This window comes from Myxine glutinosa, chromosome 4 (genome assembly GCF_964187855.1).
Source record: "Myxine glutinosa chromosome 4, kmMyxGlut1.1, whole genome shotgun sequence".
Lineage (NCBI taxonomy): Eukaryota > Metazoa > Chordata > Myxini > Myxiniformes > Myxinidae > Myxine > Myxine glutinosa.
In genome coordinates, this window is record NC_136264.1 from 110,517,732 (window position 1) to 110,542,807 (window position 25,076).

The 25,076-nt window shown below is 47.2% G+C and overlaps 2 protein-coding genes across 2 annotated transcripts in view; one reads left to right on the plus strand and one right to left on the minus strand.

Moving 5' to 3' along the window:
• Positions 1 to 25,076, plus strand: part of TMA16 (translation machinery associated 16 homolog) — a 437,797-nt gene that overhangs the window by 111,467 nt on the left and 301,254 nt on the right. The window lies entirely within an intron of this gene.
• The window catches only part of ANTXR1 (ANTXR cell adhesion molecule 1), a 91,139-nt gene that overhangs the window by 18,175 nt on the left and 47,888 nt on the right, over positions 1 to 25,076 (minus strand). The window contains exon 10 of the mRNA XM_068113089.2: positions 13,624 to 13,722. Coding sequence (XP_067969190.2) covers positions 13,624 to 13,722 — 99 coding nt within the window. The remainder of the gene's footprint in view (positions 1 to 13,623; positions 13,723 to 25,076) is intronic.

The window sequence follows — 25,076 nt, forward strand, 5'->3', positions numbered from 1 at the left end:
GATCTTTTTAAATCCCTTCCCAGACTCGTAGGCATCTATAACCTTCTTTCTGAAGGCCTCAGAGAGCTCTTTTGATCTCGGCATGTCAACGCCGCACACTTCAACAACAAAGAGCAAACCAAACTAAATGTCTCAGGTTTAAATAAGACAGGTTCCTCCAAGATCCTCTCCAACGATGTTCTAATCATTTGCACCTGAGCTGGTGCACCTGATTCTAATTTTAGGTATTTGAAGTAGTGATAAATGTAGGGGTGTACTTACTTTTTCCAAGTGCGAAATTTGCATTTATGTTTATTTAAATTATACAATGGACTACAAAATGTAAATGTTTCATGATATTTGTTATATTATATCACCTTTATCTATCAATATTGTTGAAATGAAGATCAAATAGCTGTATGTTGAAATGTGTTGAAAAAGTCAAAACTTTACATGGGGTGTACTTACTTTTTCACGTGACTGTATATATATATGTACTAGCTTGGCTCGTTTGTTACTGAGGAACGGGCTTATTTTAGCTGAGGATAATGACTGTACCTGAGTTGCTGTGTTGTCATGATTTACACCAATCATAATACAAACAATTATTTTGCACAAATGTATTTGTTGTGTTTGTGTTATTACATTTTTATAGGCAATTTAGGTTGAAGATTTAGGTTGAATTTTTTTTTTCAAGGAAGAACCCCTCAGCACATACCTAGGGGAGGGGTAGGTGCAGACTGGAAGTTTGCGCAATGCCAAGCATCAGCTGGAGTGGTCTAAAGCTCGCCACCATTGGACTATGGAGCAGTGGAAACGTGTTCTCTGGTATGATGAATCACGCTTCACCATCTGGCAGTCCAATGGATGAAACTGGGTTTGGCGGATGCCAGGAGAACACTACCTGACCGAATGCATATTTCCAACTGTAAATTTGGGTGGAGGAGGAATAATGGTCCGGGGCTGTTTTTCATGGTTCGGGCTAGGCCCCTTAGTTCCAGTGAAGGGAAATCTTAACGCGAAAGCATATAATGACATTCTAGACAATTGTGTGCTTCCAACTTTGTGGCAACAGTTTGGGGAAGGCCCTTAGCATGACAATGCACCCGTGCACAAAGCAAAGTCCATACAGAAATGGTTTGTCGAGATCAGTGTGGAAGAACTTGACTGGCTTGCACTGAGCCCTGCCTTCAACCCCATCGAACACCTTTGGGATGATTGGAACGCCGACTGTGAGCCAGCCATAATCGCCCAACATCAGTTCCCAACCTGACTCTTGCTCTTGTGACTGAATGGAAGCAAATCCCTGCAGCAATGTTCTGACATCTAGTGGAAAGCCTTCCCAGACGAGTGGAGGCTGTTATAGCAGCAAAGCGAGGGGGGGGGGGGGGGGGGGACCAACTCCATATTAATGCGCCATGATTTTGGAATGAGATGTTTGACGAGCACATACGGGTGTGATGTTTGGGTGTCCACATACTTTTGGCCATGTAGTGTGTGTGTGTGTGTGTGTGTGTGTGTGTGTGTGTGTGTGTGTGTGTGTGTGTGTGTGTGTGTGTGTGTGTGTGTGTGTATACAGTCACATGAAAAAGTAAGTACACCCCATGTAAAGTTTTGACTTTTTCAACATATTTCAACATACATCTATTTGATCTTCATTTCAACAATATTGATAGATAAAGGTGATATAATATAAAAAATATCATGAAACATTTACATTTTGTAGTCCATTGTATAATTTAAATAAACATAAATGCAAATTTCGCATGTGGAAAAAGTAAGTACACCCCTACATTTATCACTACTTCAAATACCTAAAATTAGAATCAGGTGCACCAGCTCAGGTGCAAATGATTACAACATCATTAGAGAGGATCTTGGAGGAACTTGTCTTATTTAAACCTCAGAAATTTAGTTTGGTTTGCTTTTTGTTGTTGAAGTGTGAAGCGTCACTATGCCGAGATCAAAAGAGCTCTCTGAGGCCTTCAGAAAGGAGGTTATATATTCCTACGAGTCTGGGAAGGGATTTAAAAAGATCTCCAAACAATTTGAAATCAATCATTCGACTGTCCGGAAGATCATCTACAAGTGGGGAAGATTCCAAACAACTGCCAACTTGTTCAGGCCAGGCCGCCCCAGCAAGGTCAGCCCGAGAGCAGACCGCAAGATGCTGAAAGAAGTCTCTAAGAACCCCAGAATGTCATCACGGGACCTACAGGTAGCTCTTGCCAGTGTTGATGTCAAAGTGCATGAGTCTACCATGAGAAAGAGGCTGCACAAATTTGATCTACATGGGAGGTGTGGCAAGACGAAACCTTTGCTGTCCAGAAAGAACATCAGGGCAAGACTAAGGTTTGCCAATGAACACCTGGGCAAAGACCAGCACTTCTGGAACAATGTGCTCTGGACAGATGAGTCAAAGGTAGAGCTATTTGGCCACAGTACCAGAAGACATGTTTGGCGAAAACCAAAGACAGCATTTGACCACAAGAACCTGATACCAACTGTAAAGCATGGTGGTGGAAATATTATGGTTTGGGGCAGCTTTGCTGCATCAGGGCCTGGGCAGCTCACCATCATTGAATCCACTATGAATTCTTTATTGTACCAGAGGGTGCTTGAGGATAATGTGAGGCCATCTGTCGGAGAGTTGAAGCTCAACCAAAGGTGGACCTTGCAACATGACAATGACCCTAAACATACCAATCAATCCACCAAGGAATGGCTGAAAAAAAAGAAATGGAGGGTTCTGGAATGGCCAAGTCAAAGCCCAGATCTCAATTCCATCGAGATGTTGTGGGGGGATTTGAAACGAGCTGTGCATGCAAGAAACCCCTCAAACATCGCACAGCTGAAAGAATTCTGCATGGAGGAGTGGGCAAAAATTTCTCCCAGTCAATGTCAGAGACTGGTAGACAGTTATAAGAAACCCCTACTTGAGGTTGTTTCTGCCAAAGGGGGCAATACTACCTATTAGAGCCAAGGGTGTACTTACGTTTTCCACATGTGAAATTTGCATTTATGTTTATTTAAATTATACAATGGACTACAAAATGTAAATGTTTCATGATATTTGTTATATTATATCACCTTTATCTATCAATATTGTTGAAATGAAGATCAAATAGCTGTATGTTGAAATATGTTGAAAAAGTCCAAACTTTACATGGGGTGTACTTTATTTTTTTATTTTTTTCATATACTGAATCGAGGCTCGTGAAAGAGCTGACATTTACTTCACAAACAAATCAACCAGACAAACAAAATATATATAAAAGAGGGAGCGGAAGACAAGAGACGGGGAAGCACACAAACACTTGAGAGCACACAACATTTAAAAGCAGGGAGATGTGTGGGAGGGAGAGGGCTTGGGGGGAGGGGCGTGGGAACGGTGGGGGGGGGGGGGGGGGTGGGAGAAGTTTAAAACACAAGGACACCAAGGACTTCCAGGACAGAAGTTGGTATTTCAAAAAAGTGGATTTGGGGTGAAATTAGCGGGGATAGAAAAGATCAAGGTTTTGGATGGGGGAGGATAAGAGATGGTGGTGAACAGCTGTTTTAAAGACCTGGAGGGTGGAGTGGGATTGAAGAGAGTGAGGGAGTTTGTTCCAGAGGCGGGAGAAAAGAGGAATGAAGGAGTGAAGGTGAGCAGAGAGTCTTGATTTTGGCAGTTTAACCATAAGAGGGTTGCAGGCAGATCTTGTGCGACCTGTAGGAATATTTGCTGGACAGAGCCCAGAGAGAGCTGGGGGGGGGGGGGGGGGGGCAAGGCCAGAGAGGAGTCGGTAGAAGACGGAAAGACCACCAACCTGCCTGCGGTGAGTGAGTGAGAGGCCCTTGGAGTTAGCTTCATCGCGGGAGATTCCAATGATTCTGAATGCTTTGGTTTCAACAGCGTGAAAACGAGCTCGGTGTGAGGCAGGAGAACCAGCCCAGGGGGGAGAGCAGTATTCCATTGAGCTGCGGATGAAAGCCTTGTATGATGGTGAGGAGCTCAGGTGTGCCAAGGAAGGACTTCGCACGACGGAGGATGCCCAGTCGGCGACTGGCTTTGGAGGCCAGATTTGAAATGTGGTTTTCCCAGGAAAGATCATGGCAGATAGTGAGACCCAAAAGCTTGAGTGACAGAACTTCTTGGAGAGGATTATTCAGAAAGTGGATGGGAGGGTTGTCCAGTCGGTCTTTTCGGAGAGACATCGTAAGAGTGTGAGATTTGTCAGGATTGAAAGACATGTTCCACTTGTATGCTAAGTCTGTGATTTTGTCCAGGTCTGCAGAGAGTGAGGAGGCTGCAGACTGCCGATCTGAGGGATGAAGAATGCAGCGACAGAGAGTAGAGTCATCAGCAAAGAGATAGAGAGGATTTTCAAGAGAGTCAGAGAGATCATTGATGAAGACCAGAAAAAGCACAGGGCCCAGATCACTGCCTTGGGGAACTCCAGCCTGAACAGGAAGAGGAGATGAGAGAAACCCATTCAGGGCCACACGTTGACTACGACTAGAGAGGAAGTCCGCCAGCCATGCGTGGAGATTTCCATGGATACCAAAAGAGGAGAGTTTGGTGAGCAGAGTGGGGTGCCAGACCGTATCGAAGGCACGTGATATGTCAAGGGAGACAGCTCTAATTTCCTGTTTGGCATTGAGGACCTCCATCCATTGTTGAGAAAGCAGAAGCAGCATGTCCAGAGTAGAGTGACCAGGTCTGAAACCAAATTGATGGTCAGAGATCAAGCCATTGGAGAAGAGGAAAGATTTCATATCTGAAGCAATGATGGATTCCATGACTTTGCTGATAATTGGGAGAAGGCTGATTGGTCTGTAGTTGCTGGGATCTGTTTTTGCACCTTTTTTGTGCAAAGCGGTGATGTTGGCAGATTTCCAAGCAGGTGGCAGATGACCTTGAGCAAAAGAGAGGGTGAAGAGAACAGAGAGAGGGAGTGAAAGAGCGGAAGAACAAGATTTTAGGACCCGTGGGCTGATGCCGTCAGGTCCAGTTGCAGAATCAGAGTCGAGGGTTGACAGAAACTTTTCCACCTTGTCAGGAGGAAAGGACACAGAGTCCAGGAGCAGCTGGGTACGACTGGGTATGGTGGGTACAGAGAGGGATGGGTTTGGGTCACAAGATTTAGAGGCAAACACAGAGTTGAGGCATTCAGCTTTTTCACGTGCGGAGTCAGCCGTGTGGCCGTTTGAGGTGAGGGAGGGGATGGAGGGGGAACAAACACCAGAAACAGATTTGACCAGACGCCACCAGGATTTGGAAGAGGGAGACAGATAAGAGAGTTCTGTCCTGAGAACGGAGAGATATTGTTTCCTGGCTCTCCTGAGGGTGGACACACACTTGTTTCGGGCTTTGTGAAAGGAAATGAGATTTCCTTCCGTTGGATATGCTTTCCAGGAGACGAAAGCAAGTTGTTTCTGGGCAATAGCCTCACCACAGGATTCCCTGTACCATGGACGGGAGAAAGGGTATGACAACTGAAGATGAGATGGGATAAATCTGTGCATGAGTTTGAGCAATTTACTTTGGAAGAATTCCCAGGATGAGTTGATGTCAGAGGCGGTAGAGATGGGAGACCAGTCCAGATGATTGCTGGCTGCTTGAAGACCGTGCCAGTTGGCCTGAGTGAAATGCCAGACTCGTCGACGCTGAGGAGGCTCTCTGAGAATGGTCAGAGAGATGTCCACTTTAACAAGCACATGATCAGATGAGCCGATTGGAGCAGAAGAAGAGCAGCAGACATTTTCAGGGAAGTTAGTCATAACCAAGTCCAGAAGAGAAGAAGCTCCGTTGACTGAGATCTGGGTCAGGAAATTGACAGATTGTGTCAGTCCCAGTGAGTCACAGAAGTCCTTTGCTGAAGAGCCATGGCTGGTGAGAGAGGTACCCACACCCAGCCAACTGGCATGGTGACAATTGAAATCACCACATATGAGGAAGAGAGAGTTGGGATGAGTAGATCGAAGTTGGTACATATTATCAGACAGCGAGATGTAGATGGAGTCATCACTGTTTGGTGGATGGTACAACACACATATGAACAAAAGGTGGGAGCGAAGGGGAAGCCGTAGCCAAAGGTATTCCTGGGGGTGAGGTGGAGAGAGGGCAGTGCAGGGCGAGTGAGGAAGAGAGTTTTTTATAAAGATAGCAACCCCCCACCCCCCCCCCCCCCTCCAGGACGAGGCTCAGGTCTATCATTGCTCCCACCCTCTGGAACTCACTACCTCACACCATCAGAGACTCCTCCTCACTCACCACATTCAAAACATCACTAAAGACCCACCTGTTCAGCACTGCATTCAACATTCAACCCACAGCATTTAACCCCTGACTATCACTTCTCCTTCTCCCTCCTTTTGCTTTAAATATTTCCCTATTGATTCTTGTCTTTTTGCAATTGTTGTTTTCATGTTTTGTTATGCATTATGTTTTTCACTCTGTCAAAGCGCCTTTGGGCTTCATGAAAAGCGCTATACAAAATAAATGAATTATTATTATTATTATTATTATTATTATGATTATCATACCGGAGGAGGGAGTAACCTGGGAGGGATACCAAGGAATCAGAGACATCATGAAGGAGGAAAGTTTCTGTTAAGCAGATCACGTCTGGTTTATCAGAAGCAACCTGTATGGAGAGATCAGTCAAGTTTGAGCGAAGGCCCCGGATGTTTGAGGTCCATACTGTTAAAGAAGAGGAAGGGGGAGCATCGGATACAGAACAGGGGGGGGGGGAGCGGTAGGGTAAGATGTGGAAGAGGAGGAAGAGGTAGGGAGAGCTGTTGAAGGTGTGTCAGAGATTTCAGAATAGCTTAGAGAAAGGGAAGAATGGGGTGGACAAAAGGTTTGATGGTGATTGGGTGAGGCGTAGTGAGGTGTTATTTGAGGAGGGGGAAGAGTGAGGCAGAAGGTTGAGGGAGATGAAGGTGAAAGTTGGAAGGGGGAAGAAGCAGGGAGTACGCTTTGAGGAGGAGGGGTGAGAGGGGAGTCTAGGAGGAGAGGATTGAGGGAGGGTCTCGGAGGGGAGGGGTGTGGGGGGAGTTTAGGAGGGAAGGGGCAAGGGGGGAGATCTGAAAGGGATGGGTGATGGGGAAGATTTGGAGGGGAGGGGCAAGGGGGAAGATTTGAAAGGGATGGGTGATGGGGAAGATTTGGAGGGGAGGGGCAAGGGGGAATATTTGAAAGAGATGGGTGATGGGGAAGATTTGGAGGGGAGGGGCAAGGGGGTGGATTTGGAGGGGAGGGGTGATGGGCAAGTTTTCAAGGGGTTACTTACTTTTTCAAAAAGTTACTTACTTTTTCACGTGACTGTATATTATATACCTCTCAACAGGGGCCAATGTATAACCATCCACCCCAACTTTCTCTCTTTTCTTAGCAGAGACCAAGGATACCTAGGAAACAACATCTGGCCAACATAAAGGTTGAACCCATAAACCTGTCTCCTTTCTCAAAGTCTTGGTAGCATCCTGTTAAGCTTGACTCTTGTGTATGCTTCCACTCCAACCATTCGCTCACTTTCAAAGGCACCACAGCTAACGCTGTAGGTGAAAAGCCGAATGACTCAGCTCTGTATTTGATTCCAATTCTCCCAAACTCAACCATTTACTACCTGTCTCTACCTTATTTGCTCTCATCTGACTGCTCTGAGATAGTCCTTCTCACCTGAGAATGTGGGGAGGTTTTTAGCATCACTAGATTCCTACTCTAGATGATGTACACAGATGGCACCAACATCTGCATTTTTAAAATGTGCTCTGCAGCTCTTGAATATCCTCTTTCTCCTCTGTTTAATCTATAGTCTGCCTTGGCCAACTTCCATGCACATGTAAATCAGCCAACATACACTCATCTATCTATAATTCCAGTAATCTCTGTGTGTATGTGTGTGTGTATGTGTGTGTGTATGTGTGTGTGTATGTGTGTGTGTATGTGTGTGTGTATGTGTGTGTGTCGTTTGTCTGTGACCGCTGTTTCTCAACAACCACGGGTCCGATATACTTGAAACTTGCCAGGTATATTGCTGGGGACCCGAGGATGTGCCTTTTCAAGGTTTCATATTAATCGGACAAGTAGTTACCGAGCTATGGCGATTTATTTACCAAACTCCGCAAGCCGTTCGCTTTGGCTTTGCGAATGGACCAAACCATTTCATGTAAATAGAGGGGGGGGGGGGGATTGTCACCGTACTCGCAAGCCGTTCGCTTTGGCTTTGCGAATGGACCAAACTATTTCATGTAAATAGAGGGGGGGGGGATTGTCACCGTACTCGCAAGCCGTTCGCTTTGGCTTTGCGAATGGACCAAACCATTTCATGTAAATAGAGGGGGGGGATATAATTTTAGATATATATATAGTACGGGCATGCCCTAGTGATACAAAAGAGCACAAAACAGATCCTCTAAACTACTGGCCCATTACCTTTATTCAAATTATTACAAAGTCATGGGATCCATTTTCATAGTTGATGAAAAGTCCTTCCTATATTCTCCAATGGGCTGAATTTTACATTCATAACTGATCAAAATCATGTTTTTTCACAAAAGTAAAAATTTCATGTCAGCGGCCATTTTACAGGTTCATTCAGTGTTAATGAAAGCTGAGAGGTTAATAATGGCCTTTTGTGGGATTTAAGCACCAGGCAAATTAGCAATCTTGCCAATACAAGTTATGGCTTTCAATCTCAAGCTCTCCAGCAAATGCAGCATATTTTGTCTTATCTTATAATATGCATTTTGTGGCAACAGTAGTATAACTTATGAAAGTCGTCAACAAAAAAATACCGATGTGGCATTTATTTATTTATTTTATTTTGACGTGTGCACACCAACGTAATGACATCTGCCTCAAGTATTTAGGTTTTCTTGGAAGACTTGGACATCAGTTCTGTCTTGGCAAGGTTCTGACAATAAAGGCCGAATATAAAGTATGGCCTTCGATTCTTCTGCTAATCCATGTTGTGAAATGGATGTTTATGACTTCACATACGTATTGAAGTGCAAGACCATTTGACTCACACATAACTTGCAAACATTCAGAAGGAAAAAATATTGTGGGTTTCTTTATATGGGGGAGGGGGGAGGTCTGGTGACGAACACGCAAACTTGAAAATAAATGTTTAGTTTTCTTTCATCTCGCTTTTATTTATTTAGTCTTCTTTGTGATTCTTTTTGTGACATTTTATTGTCACATTGTCACATTTTATGTGACACATTGTGATTTCGAAGATTTCCAGGTTGCAGCCTTGTGATGAGAGCAGGTTATTCGTCAGTCTGCGCCCCAAACCGGACATTATTTTCCAATTCTGTTTGAATTTGCATACATGGAATAACGACAAAGGCAGCTATTTAGACACGAGGAACATCAACGCAGGAGTTCATTAGTCCCATCAAAGCCTGTGCTACGATTGCCAACTTATGGTTGTTTGTCCATGCACTACCTTTTTTAATGCTGACCTTCAAGCAAGGAACAGCATGTACAATTTTTTAAATCTTTGGTATGACTTGGCAGGGGTTCGAACCACCGACCTCCCAGACTCAGAATGGACGCTCTAACCATGAAACCACAAAGTTTGGGGTTATGGACTTTGTTTGCTAAGAGTTCTGAAGACCATATCAGAAGACCCTGTAAAGTATTTTGAAACAGGTTTCGGACATATGTGTGTAACTTTGAGGCACTGCTGCAACACTTTGTTTACACCAAGCTGATGACAAACTGCCTGTGGTTTGCTTTTCTCATCTGACAAACTTCCACCTGAATCATCAGGGAAGAAGGTCATCCTGCTGTTGTCTAGTCGCACATTCCCAGATGTCCTGCAGATGTGAAAACAACGAACGACTGTCTCCCTGGTTACACAGGGTGCACACAGCCATACATATTGTGCTGGTGTATTTTTGTAACCAATCAACTGGGTAGACTTTCCATTCAAACTATCGTAATAGGTTTTGTCCTCCATTATTTGTATGTTCATCAGAGTACGTCTATTCAACATTGGTTACTGCTGTTTCAAGGTATTTTTCCTGCTGAATAATGTCCTTGTTATCCATGCATATAAAATACAGGGTGTTTTCCAGATTTCACTGCGGAAAAGAAAAAAAAATTGAAACAATATTTACACCTCCCCTGTGGGATATGAGGAGGCTGAAAGCTGTTGTTGGGTTTGTTTTTAAAATTAGCACCACCAATTTTTAATGTTACCCCAGAGTTTATTCGACCCCAAGGAGTACTAAATCACCATTTGGGTGTTTTTTTTTTTTTTTAACCTCCGCCACCAAATGTGGATGGAGGTTATGTTTTCACCCCTGTCTGCCTGTCCGTTTGTGAAAAAAAAATCTCAGAAAGTTGTGGACGGATTCGGCCGAAATTTGGCAGAGAGGTACCGCATGTGACAAGGACGAAATGATTAGATTTTAGTGAAGATCCGGATTCGGATCCGGCGACTAGAATTTCTTAAGTGATTCTTCACCATTGAGTGATATGGCCAACCAGGCGGAGGTATGCTCTCTACTGAGTGCCGTTCTAGTTTCTTCCTGTGCTCCCAATTTCTGAACTATATCAATTTCCAAGCTGTATCTCAGAGCCGGCTGGGACCTTCGGTATTAAATTTTGCATCAATAATTTGAATAGAAAATTTGCGTTGTTGACATAATTTTTTGATCTTGACCTAATGTTTCAGGTCATGACCTAATTATATATATTCTAACATTTCCACCAAAACTCGATCAGAACGAAATTGCCCTCTCTAGATAGACTAGGGCAATTTGTTTTTATGTTTAATTTACATCATATCGCTCTGGGTTAAAGGTCAAGGCCGAATGGCAGTCTGATAAAAAATAACACATTTTTTGTCCGCTCAATTTTGCCAATGCGAAATCTCAAAGAATGCTTGGCTTTCCAAGATGTCCTTGCATCATAATAGTGTACCTGCACTTAAGTTGTGCACTTGATATTTGTTTTGTGTGCTTGACATACTTTTTTCATATTGTGACCAAATTAACAAAAAACACCTTTTTGATTATAACTTGAATAATTCTATGATTTTCATGATGTTGAGTTTTATGGATAGATTGTAGATGGGCACACATTTTCTTAATTTTCACTATATCACTAAATATTGGAAGTCAAGGTCATATGGTCGTCCACAAAAAACATTGCCATCCATTGCCATCGTTTTCTTGTAAAAACTAGAGAGTTCATAGAACACCTTACCCGGTGCAGTCTTGAGAAAAAAAGCATATGGGAAGTGTCTTTTTATCTCTTGCTTTGCGTTTATGAGCACAATGTTTATTTTCGAGCACGAGTACGTTTCCAATCGTGAGATGCAATTTTGTCTGAATCTCGATATTCCACCACACTGAGAGCACGAGGGGCAAATCTGATTGGTCGAGATGCCATAAAATGGTGCAACAATACAACTGAGAACAACCAACCATAAAATGGTGTGACATTTTACCCAATCGCCAGTCTGTGCTGGTTATTGTATGGACATGTATCAAAAGAGGGCACGTGCTCCATGTGGGTTGGCTAATCTCCATCTTGTCCCAAGTGATGTTTGCTGTCTCTGTACTAAACCTGATTGGATCTAAACCTGACAAATCTCACACTCTTACTATGTCTCTCCGAAAAGACCGACTGGACCACCCTCCCATCTACTTTCTCAACAATCCTCTCCAATAAGTTCTGTCGCTCAAGCTTTTGGGTCTCACTATCTGCCATGATCTTTCCTGGGAAAACCACATTTCCAAGCTGGCCACCAAAGCCAGTCGCTGACTGGGCATCCTCCGTCGTGTGAGGTCCTTCCTTGGCACACCTGAGCTCCTCACCACATACAAGGCTTTCATCCGCAGCTCAATGGAATACTGTTCTCCCCTCTGGACCGGTGCTCCTGCCTCACACCTAGCTCGGCTTCACGCTGTTGAAACCAAAGCTTTCAGAATCATTGGAATCTCCCGCGATGAACCTAACTCCGAGGGCCTTTCACTTAATCACCGCGGGCAGGTTGGTGGTCTTTCTGTCTTCTACCGACTCCTCTCCGGCCTTGCTCCCCCAGCTCTCTCTGTGCTCTGTCCCCCAAATATTCCTGCAGGTCGCACAAGATCTGCAAGCAACCCTCTTATGGTCAAACTGCCAAAATCAATACTCTCTATTCACCTTCACTCTTTCATTTCTCTTTTCTCTCGCCTCTGGAACAAACTCCCTCACTCTCTTCAATACCACTCCTCCCTCCAGGTCTTTAAAACAGCTGTTCACCACCATCTCTTATCTTCCCCCATCCAAAACCTTGATCTTTTCTACTCCCACTAATTCACCCCAGATCGTCTTTTTTGAAATTCCAACTTCTTTCCTGGAAGTCCTCGCAGTGTCCATGTGTTTTATACCTCTCCCACCTCCCCCCAAGCCCTCTCCCTCCCACAGTTCTGTCGATGTCCCTGCTCTCAAATGTTGTGTGTGTGTGTCCTTCCCCCTCTCCCCATCTTGTCGACCGCTCCCCTTATTATATGTTTTATGTGTCGGTTTGACTTTTTGTGTGATTAATGTTCGCTCTTTCACGAGCCTCGATCTTGTATACAAAAAAATAAAACTGAGCCTGACTATGTGGCATCTCTTTAACAAGTCATGATGAAGGTTTGTGGCTGGACAAACAAGCTCATTTGTGTTCTACAGTGCTCAAGCATATAATTAAATTGAAATTAAATAAAAGTTTTCAAATCTGTCGACAAAAAAAATGAAAAACCGAAGTTTCCTGCCATTGTTGCTTAACATCACTTTGCACTATGCGTGTGGCAAAACAATCGACAAGTGCAATGAAATTCTTTAAAGATTGTAAAATGTGGACTATGTGCAAGAATTGTTCTCATTTTAAATTTTACCACTGGATTACCTATTTAAAGACAATAAACTAAACCTCTTTATCTACCTGACAATTACAGAGCTGGTCAAATGTGCACATTTGCCTGCAACATGCAATATGTTGTCGAGCAAACATCAAAACCTCAAACTTTATTGAGATCATGAGAGATGTGATGTCAGTTCCAAAGATAAACTGTAAGGAAACTACAACTGTTTCAGCAGTAAAACAAATATTCCCAGTGGACAAACTTTGGTTTGTCCTGATAGAACCCCTCACGTGCTGCTTCTTGGAATAAAAGAATCATAAAAACCAGGGTCCATCTTCGGCCTACTTTGAAGTAAATGCAGATTATGTTTGAAAGATTAGGTTTTTCTGCTCCGCTGATGCATTTATCAATCTATAAAACACCAAAAAGGTGTAAAATGTAACAATATCACACTATTTATTATAGAGTGCACAAAGCCTAATCTTGCTTATTATACAGAAAGTTATTCGGGGTACAGGACCGTCTTTCTTTACAAACCATTCGTGTGCATTTTTAGCAAGGCCTGCATTTCAATAAGGCAAGTGCACCGAGGGCTTAAGACCCGTTTTACTTGTTTGTTTTCTTGGAAAAAAAAAAGACCAAAGTGGGTCTCCCGCTTCCAGTGAACTATGATACAAGTGGAATTAAGCTCACATTCCAATTTCGCTCAGATCAGCAAAATCAGATCGACAAAAACACATGATAAACGACTCACTCATCTTGGCAGGAACAACCAATCCTGTGATCACCATTTTTGCTTTCACTCACTGATCGTGCTGCTGTCGTTGACCTTGAAGCTGCACAAGACTTGCTCAGTGTCACGAGCATGAGAGAAGCCATTCCCACGAACTACTGCCTGGAAGGTCTCTGCACACAAAACACATCAAGATTAATTCCAGGAAAATGAGTTTCTTTGTCTTTCTCACATTCAATACAACTGAGATTAAATAATTCCATTATTCCTTCATTCCCTGAAGGATACTTAATAAATGTAGCCTTTCCATCAAACTGGTGGCCCCAGGTTGTTGTAGATAAGGAAAGGTTTTAAAGTAATGAGGCAATCAAAAGTCAGAATGCCAGAAGACAACTTCTCTAGTATACAAGTACACCCTAAAAGTGGCTAATTCATCATCATCATCAGCAATCTCATCATCTCTCAGATCTTTGGGGCACCATGCTCTGTTTCAATGGTGATCCGCATCCCTCTCCTGTTCTAAGTTAAGGCAGGAATTTGCAAATTGTTCAAAACTCTGGTGAAACCTCACATGCTTACTAAAGACTACCTCGGATCTTCAGCATCCACCAACTAACGCAAGAATATGAAGCGCCACGCTTAAGATCCACGAAGAGGTGACACTTTGTGATGCAACGACATGCCTGCAAATCACCAATTCGACAATTTGTAGTCAGTTCTGGAATTGAACTCAAAGACTACGCAGCTCAAAGACAAGGCCACTAACCCTGCGCACCCCAGTCAGACGAACTACTGTAGTACTGCACATCTTTATTTATATGGTAAAAATGGTGATTTTAATGACCACATTTTTGTCGGTCACAAACAACAAACCCCTTGACGCCTCCAACCCTGTCTCATACTTTCTGCCAAACAGATTAATGAATGTTCCCAATGAAAAGTAAAGAAGAAAACGATCCTCAAGGGAATTAATTGTTACGGCAACATCAACAATTAACTATCTACATCACAGAAAAACACCACAATTTCACGAACACCAAGCGTCAGAGAATTGGTCCCTCTGCTCACCGGTAAGACAAGTTAAGGCAGCAATTTGGAGAAGAATTGTACACCAAGCAGGGTAAATAGCCATGATTTGGCGCCAACGGGGATTACATCGTCTTTAGAACGGAGAAAATAGCAACAGCTGCAAGAACTCAAAAATGTATCCAAGAAGTGGTGGGAAGCCAACAATTTCAGGAAAAAAATGTGCGAGAAAAATATGTTGGTGATGAAACTTCGAGAAAAACAACATTGTACATAGGGTCTCAATATTAATGATAGTCCACGTATGATGGCACAAACTTAGCAAAACATATGTAAGCTGGCACGAACTTGGTAACCTTCTTTGGACCATTGTTTTGAAATGCTTAAATACACTATTTTGGACCTGAGGCCAGAACATCTGTTCTTTCTATATACACTTCAGGATGGTGTAGTTGTCTCGCATTTACCCTCCAGGACGCTAGTTTACATAGCTTGTAACTCATACTAATTCTCTTTCTCCACACACTACACTCTTTGCTGCCTCGTTAATGCAAGGCTAGGCATGTGTTATTCCACAAACAAGACAGACACAAGAAAGAGAATCAGAAAAGGCAGCAGGGACAAAAATATTGAGTGAACAAAAAATTGCGTTGCATCATCACTGCAGACATGCCAATATGCGTGTAACAGCTAGGTCATAGTTAATATTATAACCGATGACTAGTTATGCCCCGAGACTTTCCACCCCCTCCCAACTCACCCCTTCCTCCTCCTCCTGGGTATATTAGAGTCTGGGCTTGCCCGGATTATAATCCGGGAATATTCTGAGCTAGGCCATTTTAGTACCCGATATAAATGTTTAGTACCTCCGAGATAGGGTAGAAGGCTGAAATTTTGCAAACTAATGCACCTCTAAGCCAATATCCCAGGAATAAACACAAAACAGTCAGAAAAATTATGTAAACAGAAATATCCTCGAATGAAAGTCAGTCGATACAGACTCCGTCTGCTCACTGCAGGTCATCATGTGATACAAGACAATGGAACCTATACTGGTGTGTATATATATATATATATATGGTAGACAGTTATAATGTCAGAGACTGGTAGACAGTTATAAGAAACGCCTACTTGAGGTTTGTTCTGCCAAAGGGGGCAATACCACCTATTAGAGCCAAGGGTGTACTTACTTTTTCCACATGCGAAATTTGCATTTATGTTTATTTAAATTATACAATGGACTACAAAATGTACATGTTTCATGATATTTGTTATATTATATCACCTTTATCTATCAATATTGTTGAAATGAAGATCAAATAGCTGTATGTTGAAATATGTTGAAAAAGTCAAAACTTTACATGGGGTGTTCTTACTTTTTCACGTGACTGTGTGTATGTATGTATATATATATCTCCTCAGGAGGGGTGCCTTGGTCTGCAGAGCTGAATACATGTGAGACAAGAAGAACCTTGACCCAACGCATCAGAGAGCATTGTAAAGCCTTTGAAAGTAACCATGCCAAAAGGTTTGTCATTGCCAAATATGGTATAAGAGCTGGCCACATTCCCATTAAGATAGCATCAACATTTGGCTGCAACCCCCAGGCTGGCCAGCAGGTGGAATTTGGAAGTATGGCGCATGGGAAGAACCAAATTCCCCTCACTGAGGAGACTATGGCCTTGCCATAAGCTTATGGACCACTTGTGCATAATCGCTTATGGACCACTTGTTCCAGGTTGCACCAGTGATGCACAGATGGGAGAAGAACATAGACAAAGTGAACAATGATCGTTCTTTATTATGTTATTATAACATTGCAAAAGCAATGGTGGTTGAAAAATCATAGTGTACCCCTTTAATAGGTGCTACGTCAGTGTTGCTGGGAGTACAGACTTGCCATTGGTTGATTAGTTTCCAATTGTAATTGGTTAATCATCACGTGGTCTAATAACATACATAGATAGCCTGTCCATTGTCATCCGACTTAGCCTATCTCCATTTCTGCTTATCTGGAGGGATTGTCCTGATAAAGACTTCAATCCTGATACAGGCTAGCCGAGGCAAGGTTTGTCTGTGTGGCTGGCCAAAATGTTTGGCCTTTCGATATCCAAGAGGTTGGAGCATTTATTATTTTTTTTTCAGAATAGTGGCTTTAGTTTTATCATGTGGCATGAAGATTCCTTAGGAAAGATCTGAGCAATATTCCTACTATCCCAAGCACTATATAACTGCAAGCAAAATGGAATCAATTCATAAAATAAGTCCTGGAAGGTTCGGATGACATAACCCACTGATCACTCTCTCAAAGTTCCAGGTTGCATCATGCAAACAGTAAACGAAAAGAATGCACATTGAAGTAAATATGAAAAATCACTCATTGAGTGGCACTTGGCAAAAGAGAACAAAGTAGAATGGCACTCAGTAGAGCATCCTTTTGACCTCAAAAATAATTGGTGGTAGAATTCAGTGACCTGATATGCAAATCGTCTTCAAATTTTAAGTTAATCGGATGAAAATTGACAATTTTAGAAATATGGCCTATGTTGACCTCAAATGTTCGGTGGATGTGCGGAGTGTCGTTGAGAGAGAGGAAGACAAATGATGAATTGCGAAAGATGATGGGAATAGAGCCTGTGATTGATGCTGTGAAGAGGAACAGGTTGAGATGGTTTGGTCATGTGTTGAGGAAGGATGAAAGTGACTGGTTGAGAAGAGTGATGGAAATGAATGTAGAAGGAAGTAGAGGACGGGGAAGACCGAGAAAGACTTGGCTAAAGATGGTGGAAGAAGAAATGCGGGCAAGGGGGTTAACAAGGGGAGATGCAGAAAATAGGGCAAGATGGAGAAGATTGTCATGGGGACCGCAAGGCTAACCCCCGCTCTTGCAGGGAAAATGGCCTTAAAATGCATGTTGTTGTTGTTGTTGACCTCAAATATAATTGGTGGTTGAATTCAGTTAGCTGATATGCAAATCCTATTCAAATTTCAAGTCAATCAGATGACAATTGAGGATTTTAGAAATTTGAAAATGTTGTTGATCTTTGGCCTATGTTGACCTTTTGGCCTATGGTGATCTCAAAAATAGTTTGTGGTTGAATTCAGTTCGCTGATATGCAAATCTTATTCACATTTCAAGTCAATCGCATGAAAACTGAGGATTTTAGAAATTCGAAAAGGTTGTTGACCTTTTGGCCTATGTTGATCTCAAAAATAGTTGGTCGAGTCAACCCACCTGGTGTTAATTCAACGACCGACCGGGATTTGAACTCAGGACTCAATCCCGCAGCCTAACTGTTAAGCCAACACCAGGCAGTTAAGAATTGGGTTACGCGTTGAATAAAGGTCACAATTGGAACAAAGGGTGTCAGGGGCAATATCGCACATCACTCTTGAAACCATGGCTGGGATAAATCACATTTGATGCTCCAAGATATGTTATAAACAATCCCTATAGAGTCCACATATAATCTGATTGAGAGAAAAATTGGACAGGCAACGGGATACATCATTCTTGCATAAAGACTCATTTAAGCACCTTTATTAGCTAAAGATCATTGCGGGCTGAGCTAGAGGCCTAATTAGAGGCCTGGCAAGTCAAGACAGCTAGGAGCCGTTTCTCATTGGGGGACGCGATAAGCATATGATGCCTCAAGTGCGTCAGGTTTCCTCTAAATCAGTAAATGTCTTTCAGTTTAGTGTTAAACAGCAGTATAGCGACTGTTTAAAAATAATAATCATACATTCGACAAAATGAGCTGAATATTTTGTTGATTACATTATTTTTTTTTTTTACTTCTGGCAAGTGTGCCCCACAAAATATCACAATAAGAAATGTATACACCTTTGTGAGGATAAGATAAGTGGATTTACGAGTGGAATGTACTTCCAAATTTCAGTTTTCTTGCGTAATGGGCAACAATGCTTGACATGGATTTTGGGTTCCAGCTAAATCTAAAAACACTCAAAGCCTTAAAGTTGTACCATGAGCAATCACACACAAAACAATATTCGTACAAAGTAAGGCATTTCTTGTGGTGTGCATGCCGAGGATAGCCAAGTTGTGTTCCCCAATAGCTTATCCTGCCTGTGTCACGCCATTGGATTCATGAGAAGAAAAACATGTTTATTTGGCTATTTCACGGATGGATTAAAAACACTTTTGGAAACACATTTATGCGGAAATGGCCAGTAGAGAAAGCTATGCAAACTATTTGTTTTGACCTTGTGCATGAAAGTCCTGCAGAAAAAATATACACTAATGATGAAAGAGAAAACGAAAAAAATAGGATTGCAAAGTCAAATTGATGATGATAGAGAGAGACAGAGACAGAGACAGAGACAGAGAAATAGAAAGAGAAAGAGAGAGAGAGAGAGAGAGAGAGAGAGAGAGAGAGACAGAGAGAGACAGACAGAGAGAGACAGAGATAGAGAGAGAGACAGAGGGAGAGAGAGAGATAGAGAGAGAGACAGAGAGAGACAGAGACAGAGACAGAGGGAGAGAGAGAGAGAGAGAGAGAGAGAGAGACAGAGAGAGAGAGACAGAGGGAGAGAGGGAGAGAGAGAGAGAGAGAGAGACAGAGAGAGAGAGAGACAGAGACAGAGAGAGACAGAGATAGAGACAGAGATAGAGAGAGAGAGAGAGAGACAGAGGGAGAGAGAGAGATAGAGAGAGAGACAGAGAGAGACAGAGACAGAGACAGAGAGAGGGAGAGAGAGACTTTTGTGCCCTTTTATTATAAAAATACAAAGCCATTCCACAAAGCGGTTGTAAGCAAAGCAACCAGTTTAAATAAACATTTCGTAAGGATCATGAATTCACAAAAAGGAGCAAAGGATATTTAAAGGAAACCAGCAAGTATAAAAATTTTACAAACCAAAGGTGAAGACACAAACAAAAACCACAAACAATTTTAAAGGAAATGCTCATGCAAGAGCTATGAACACATCAAGAGCAAATTAAGCATTTAATTAAATTAAGCGAAAAATTGAGAGAGGGAGAGGGAGAGAGAGAGGGAGAGAGAGAGGGAGAGAGAGAGAGGGAGAGAGAGAGAGGGAGAGGGAGAGAGAGAGAGAGGGAGAGAGAGAGGGAGAGAGAGAGGGAGAGAGAGAGGGAGAGAGAGAGAGAGAGAGAGAGAGAGAGATGGAGAGACAGAGGGAGAGCCAGAGAGAGGGGGAGAGACAGAGACAGAGGGAGAGACAGAGACGGAGAGACAGAGGGAGAGACAGAGAGAGAGACAGAGGGAGAGACAGAGACAGAGGGAGAGACAGAGGGAGAGACAGAGACAGAGGGAGAGACCGAGGGAGAGACAGAGACAGAGGGCGAGACAGAGGGAGAGACAGAGGGAGAGACAGAGACAGAGGGCGAGACAGAGGGAGAGACAGAGGGAGAGACAGAGACAGAGGGAGAGACAGAGACAGAGGGTGAGACAGAGGGAGAGACAGAGACAGAGGGAGAGAGGATTGAAAGAGAGAAAGAGAGGATTGAAAGGGAGAAAGAGAGAAGGAGAGGAAAAGAGGATTGAAAGAGAGAAATAGAGGATTGAAAGAGAGAAAGAGAGGATTGAAAGAGAGAAAGAGGATTGAAAGAGAGAGGGGAGAGGGAGAGGGAGATGGTGAGACAAAGAAGTGGCAGGACAGAGAGAGGAGGGAATGGAGAGAGAGAGGGGGGGGGAAGGGAGGGAAAAGGGGGAGAGAGAGAGAGACGGGGGTGGGGGAGGAGGAGAGAGGAGGGAAGGAAGAGAGATGGGGGAGAGAAAGAGAGAGAGGGATAGGGGGGAAAGGGGGATAGAAAGAGGGAGAGAGGAGGGGAGGGAGAGAAAGAGGGAGGAGAGAGAGAAAGGAGAGAGAGGAGAGACAGAAACTTTTATGTAATTTTCATATGCAATCTTTCTTTCCAAACATAACAGATCATCCGAAGGCAGTTTAACCACCAAAGAGCCTAATGATGCAAAATGGGAAATACTGATGTCCTGGCAGCACAGTGGGACATCAAACAGCTGATCATTACATTTCCACAAATAAAACAGTCCTTACGTCATCGTATGCTATGGTTGAACATGAGCAGAAAACCATATGAAAAGTATAATGAGATAGAGTCTTAAAATGAAAAGGAAAACTTCCTTCAGCCAGGGCAAATTTAAAGAGGTTTTCAAAACATTGCCTTTGGTTTGTGCCGGGATATTAACAATTTCATCAATCAACGTACTGAGGCGGACACAAAAGCCCACTGGCGTGGTGACATCATTCCGCGCACCAAGTGGGTGAGGGCCACGCCCGAGGGGTAGGTGTGGCCTGAGGATATACACGGGGCGCGCAGCCCAGAGCTGGCTAGTGTTACAGTGAGCTCCTGAAATAAAGACGCTTATAAGTTACCGCTTGTCCGCTTCCTCCTTGCTCGCAAGCAGCGCGCGTAACGCCGCGCTTTACTGGTGACCCCCTCGACATTGGATCTGCCGGGGCGATCCTTCCACACGCGACACCATTGCCATGGCCAACTTCATCAAACTTCCCGAATTATGGGAGGCTCAGGCCGAAGTCTGGTTCGTCCAGGCCGAAGCCCAATTTCAGCTTCGGCGCCTCACCGGCGATGACACGCGCTATTGCCACGTCGTCGCCTCCCTCGGGCCCGGCACGGCCGCTCGAGTTGTGTCCGTCCTTCGCCACCCACCGGACGGCCACAAGTACGAGGCACTCAAGCGGCTACTCCTAGCCACGTTCGGCCTCACGGACGACGCATGGGCCGACCGCCTCCTGGATCTCCCCGAGCTCGGTGACACGCGGCCGTCGGTCCGAATGGACCATATGCTGTCACTGTTGGGCGACGAAGCCCCCGGTTCTCTATTCCGGGCGCTTTTCCGTCGCCAACTTCCAGCGCAGGTTCACCTCGCGTTGGCCGGGACCGGGCTAACGGAACCCCGAGCATTGGCAGCCGAGGCGGACAAGTACTTCGCCGCTTCGGACACGCGGGCGAGAGTCGGCGTGGCCGTCACGGCCCTCGTGGCTGATGCTGCTGATGCTGCTGATGCTGCTGATCCACAGCGTCAGCTTATACAGCATACGCAGCATGCTGATACGCACCTCGTGACCGCCGCCACGCCCCGCCCACCGCCGCGGCGAAAACCGCCACCGCGGGGAAACCCGCCAACTCCACCGGCCTGGCGGAGCCAGCCGCGCTCCTCCAGCTCCACCACCTGGTGCTGGTTCCACGCCAAGTTCGGCCACGAAGCTCGGCAGTGTCATCCGCCATGCTCCTTCAACAGGTCCGGAAACGCCCGGGCCGGCGCTCAATAATGGCGATGAGCGCCGGCCATTCGAGCAGCCTGCTGTTCATAACGGACACCTTCTCCGGGCGCCGTTACCTGTGCGACCCGGGAGCGCAGGTGAGTGTCGTTCCCGCCGGCATGTCAGACAAGCACGCCGCGGGTGGGGGCCCCGCGCTGCTTGCCGCGAACGGGACGCCCATCCGTACGTACGGAAAACGCTGCCTCTCTCTGCGGTTCGGAGGGCAGGTTTTCCGATGGACGTTCGTCACCGCCGACGTGCCCATGGCACTGCTTGGCACGGACTTCCTGTGCACTAATGGGCTCCTGGTCGACGTCAAGCGCAGACGTCTTGTCCAGGCCGAGACGTTCAGCTCGCTCGCTTGTGCGTTGCCCAGCTCGTCGAGCAGCTCAACGAGCGGCTTGCCAAGCGGCTTGCCGAACGGTTCGGTTCCGGCCACGTTGGTCTGTACGCTTCCGGCAGCGGACGCATTCACCCGCCTCCTCGCCGGCTTCCCGGCCCTCACGCGGCCCACCTTCTCGGCGGGGGCCGTCAAGCACGGGGTGGCCCATCACATCCCCACCGTCGGGCCACCGGTCTACGCCCGGGCACGCCGCCTCGAGCCGACGCAGCTGGCGGTGGCAAAAGCGGCGTTCGCTACCCTGGAGCGACTCGGCATCGTTCGGCGCTCAGAGAGTGCTTGGGCGTCGCCGCTGCACATCGTGCCGAAGCCCGGCGGGGGATGGTGACCGTGCGGGGACTATCGCCGTCTCAATGACGCCACGACTCCCGACCGCTACCCCGTCCCCCACATTCAGGACTTTTCCGCCCGTTTGGCGGGCATGTCCTTCTTCTCGAAGGTGGACCTCATACGCGGCTACCATCAGGTCCCCGTCAGGCTGGAGGACGTCCCGAAGACGGCGGTCATCACGCCATTCGGACTCTTCGAGTTCCTGCGCATGCCCTTCGGTCTGAAGAATGCGGCTCAGGCGTTCCAGCGACTGATGGACAGCGTCCTGCGCGACTTGGATTTTGTCTACGTCTATCTGGACGATATCCTCGTCGCCAGCGCGTCCCGCGAAGAGCACCTACGCCACCTCCGCACGCTCTTCGAACGCCTGGGCCAGCATGGCCTGATTGTGAACCCCGCAAAGTGCCGGTTCGGCGCCGCCATAACCGATTTTCTGGGGCACCGTGTCACCAGGCACGGAGCCGTCCCCCTGCTGGCCAAGGTGGAGGCGGTGAAGGGGTTTCCGTGCCCCCGCACGATCAGAGGGCTGCAGGAGTTCCTGGGCATGGTGAACTTTTACCATCGGTTCCTGCCCCGTATCGCCCAGCTCCTGCGCCCCCTGCACGAAGCTCTCCGAGGTAAGCCGGGCAAAGGCGACGTTACCTGGACCGAGCAGATGGACACGGCGTTCACTGGCGCGAACCTCGCCTTGGCTAACGCCACCATGCTCACGCACCCGGCGCCCGATGCACCGATCGCCCTCACCACCGATGCCTCGGACTAGGCGGTGGGCGCGGTGCACGAGCAATGGGTGCGTGGAGCTTGGCAACCACTGGCGTTCTTTAGCCGGCAGCTTCGCCCACCCGAACGCCGTTACAGTACCTTCGACCGCGAGTTGCTCGGGCTTCACTTGGCAGTCAGGCACTTCCGCCATCTGCTCGAGGGCCGTGCGTTCACGGCCTTCGTCGACCACAAGCCGCTGATCTTCGCGATGGGCAAGGTCACCGAGCCGTGGTCGGCCCGGAAGCAGCGTCACCTTTCGGCCATGTCCGAGTACACGACGGACATCCAGCACGTCGCGGGGAAGGACAACCCGGTGGCGGAATGCCTTTCCCGGGCCGTCGCCCACGCAGTCCACCTCGGCATCAACTATGCCCGGATGGCAGCGGACCAGGCCGCTGACCGCGACGTCCAGGCCTTGCGGACCGCCGTCACGGGCCTCCGCGTCACCGAGGTGCCGTTCGACGGCGCGGGCGCTGCCCTCTTGTGCGACGTCTCCCTCGGGCGTCCTCGCCCCATCGTGCCCGCGGGCTGGCAGCGCCAGGTGTTTGACGCCATCCACGGTCTGTCCCACCCGGGCGCGAGGGCCTCCCAAAGGCTGATCGCCGACAAATTCGTCTGGCATGGCCTCCGGAAGGCCGTCCGCGGCTGGGCCAGGACGTGCCTCGCGTGCCAGCACGCCAAGGTGCACCGGCACACCCAGGTCCCGTTGCCCCGTTCACGGTGCCGGAACGCCGGTTTGACCACGTCCACGTGGACCTGGTGGGACCTCTGCCCCCCTCGCGGGGTTTCACCCACGTCCTCACCATGGTGGACCGCACCACCCGGTGGCCGGAAGCCGTGCCCTTGGCGTCGACAACGGCGGCCGATGTCGCGCAGGCTTTCATCGCCACCTGGGTCGCCCGGTTCGGCGCCCCCTCAGACGTCTCGTCCGACCGCGGCCCCCAGTTCACCTCGGAGCTCTGGGGGGCGGTCACGCAGGGGCTCGGGGTCCGGCTGCACCGAACCACGGCCTACCACCCCCAGGCTAACGGCCTGTGTGAGCGATTTCACCGCTCATTGAAGGCCGCGCTCCGGGCCACCCTCCGCGACGGTGGCTGGGTCGACAGGCTCCCCTGGGTCCTGCTGGGCCTCCGGACGGCGCCCAAGGAGGACCTGCGCGCATCCGCGGCGGAGTTGGTCTTCGGGCAACCGCTGCGGGTGCCGGGCGAGTTCCTCCCCGACTCCACGGCACCATGGTCGCCATCGGCACAGCAGCGCCAACGTGCAAACGGCACAGCAGCGCTCCGCTCTGCAAGAGACCGCCCAGAGGTTCGCCCCGGTGCCAACGGCATGCCACGGGCACCCACCAACGCACGTCGCCCCGGAGCTTCGCACGGTGGAGTACGTCTTCGTCCGCCAAGATGCCCACCGGACACCACTGCGGCCCCCGTACGACGGGCCTTTCCGCGTGCTGGAGACCGGGTCGAAGTACTTCACCCTGGACATCAGCGGTACTCCCGACCGCGTTTCGGTAGACCGCCTCAAGCCGGCCCACCTCGACGTGGCCCATCCACCGCCAGTGGCCCGACCCCCACGTCGGGGCCGCCCCCCTGCGGGCGGACCCCCGGCACCACCCGGCCCCGCCGCCACGCCGCCCCCCGGTCCTGCACCCATCCCAGGGGCAGCCAGGGGCATCCCACCTGGCATCCCTGCACCCCGGACGCCGCCGATCGCCAGGGGGCGCTT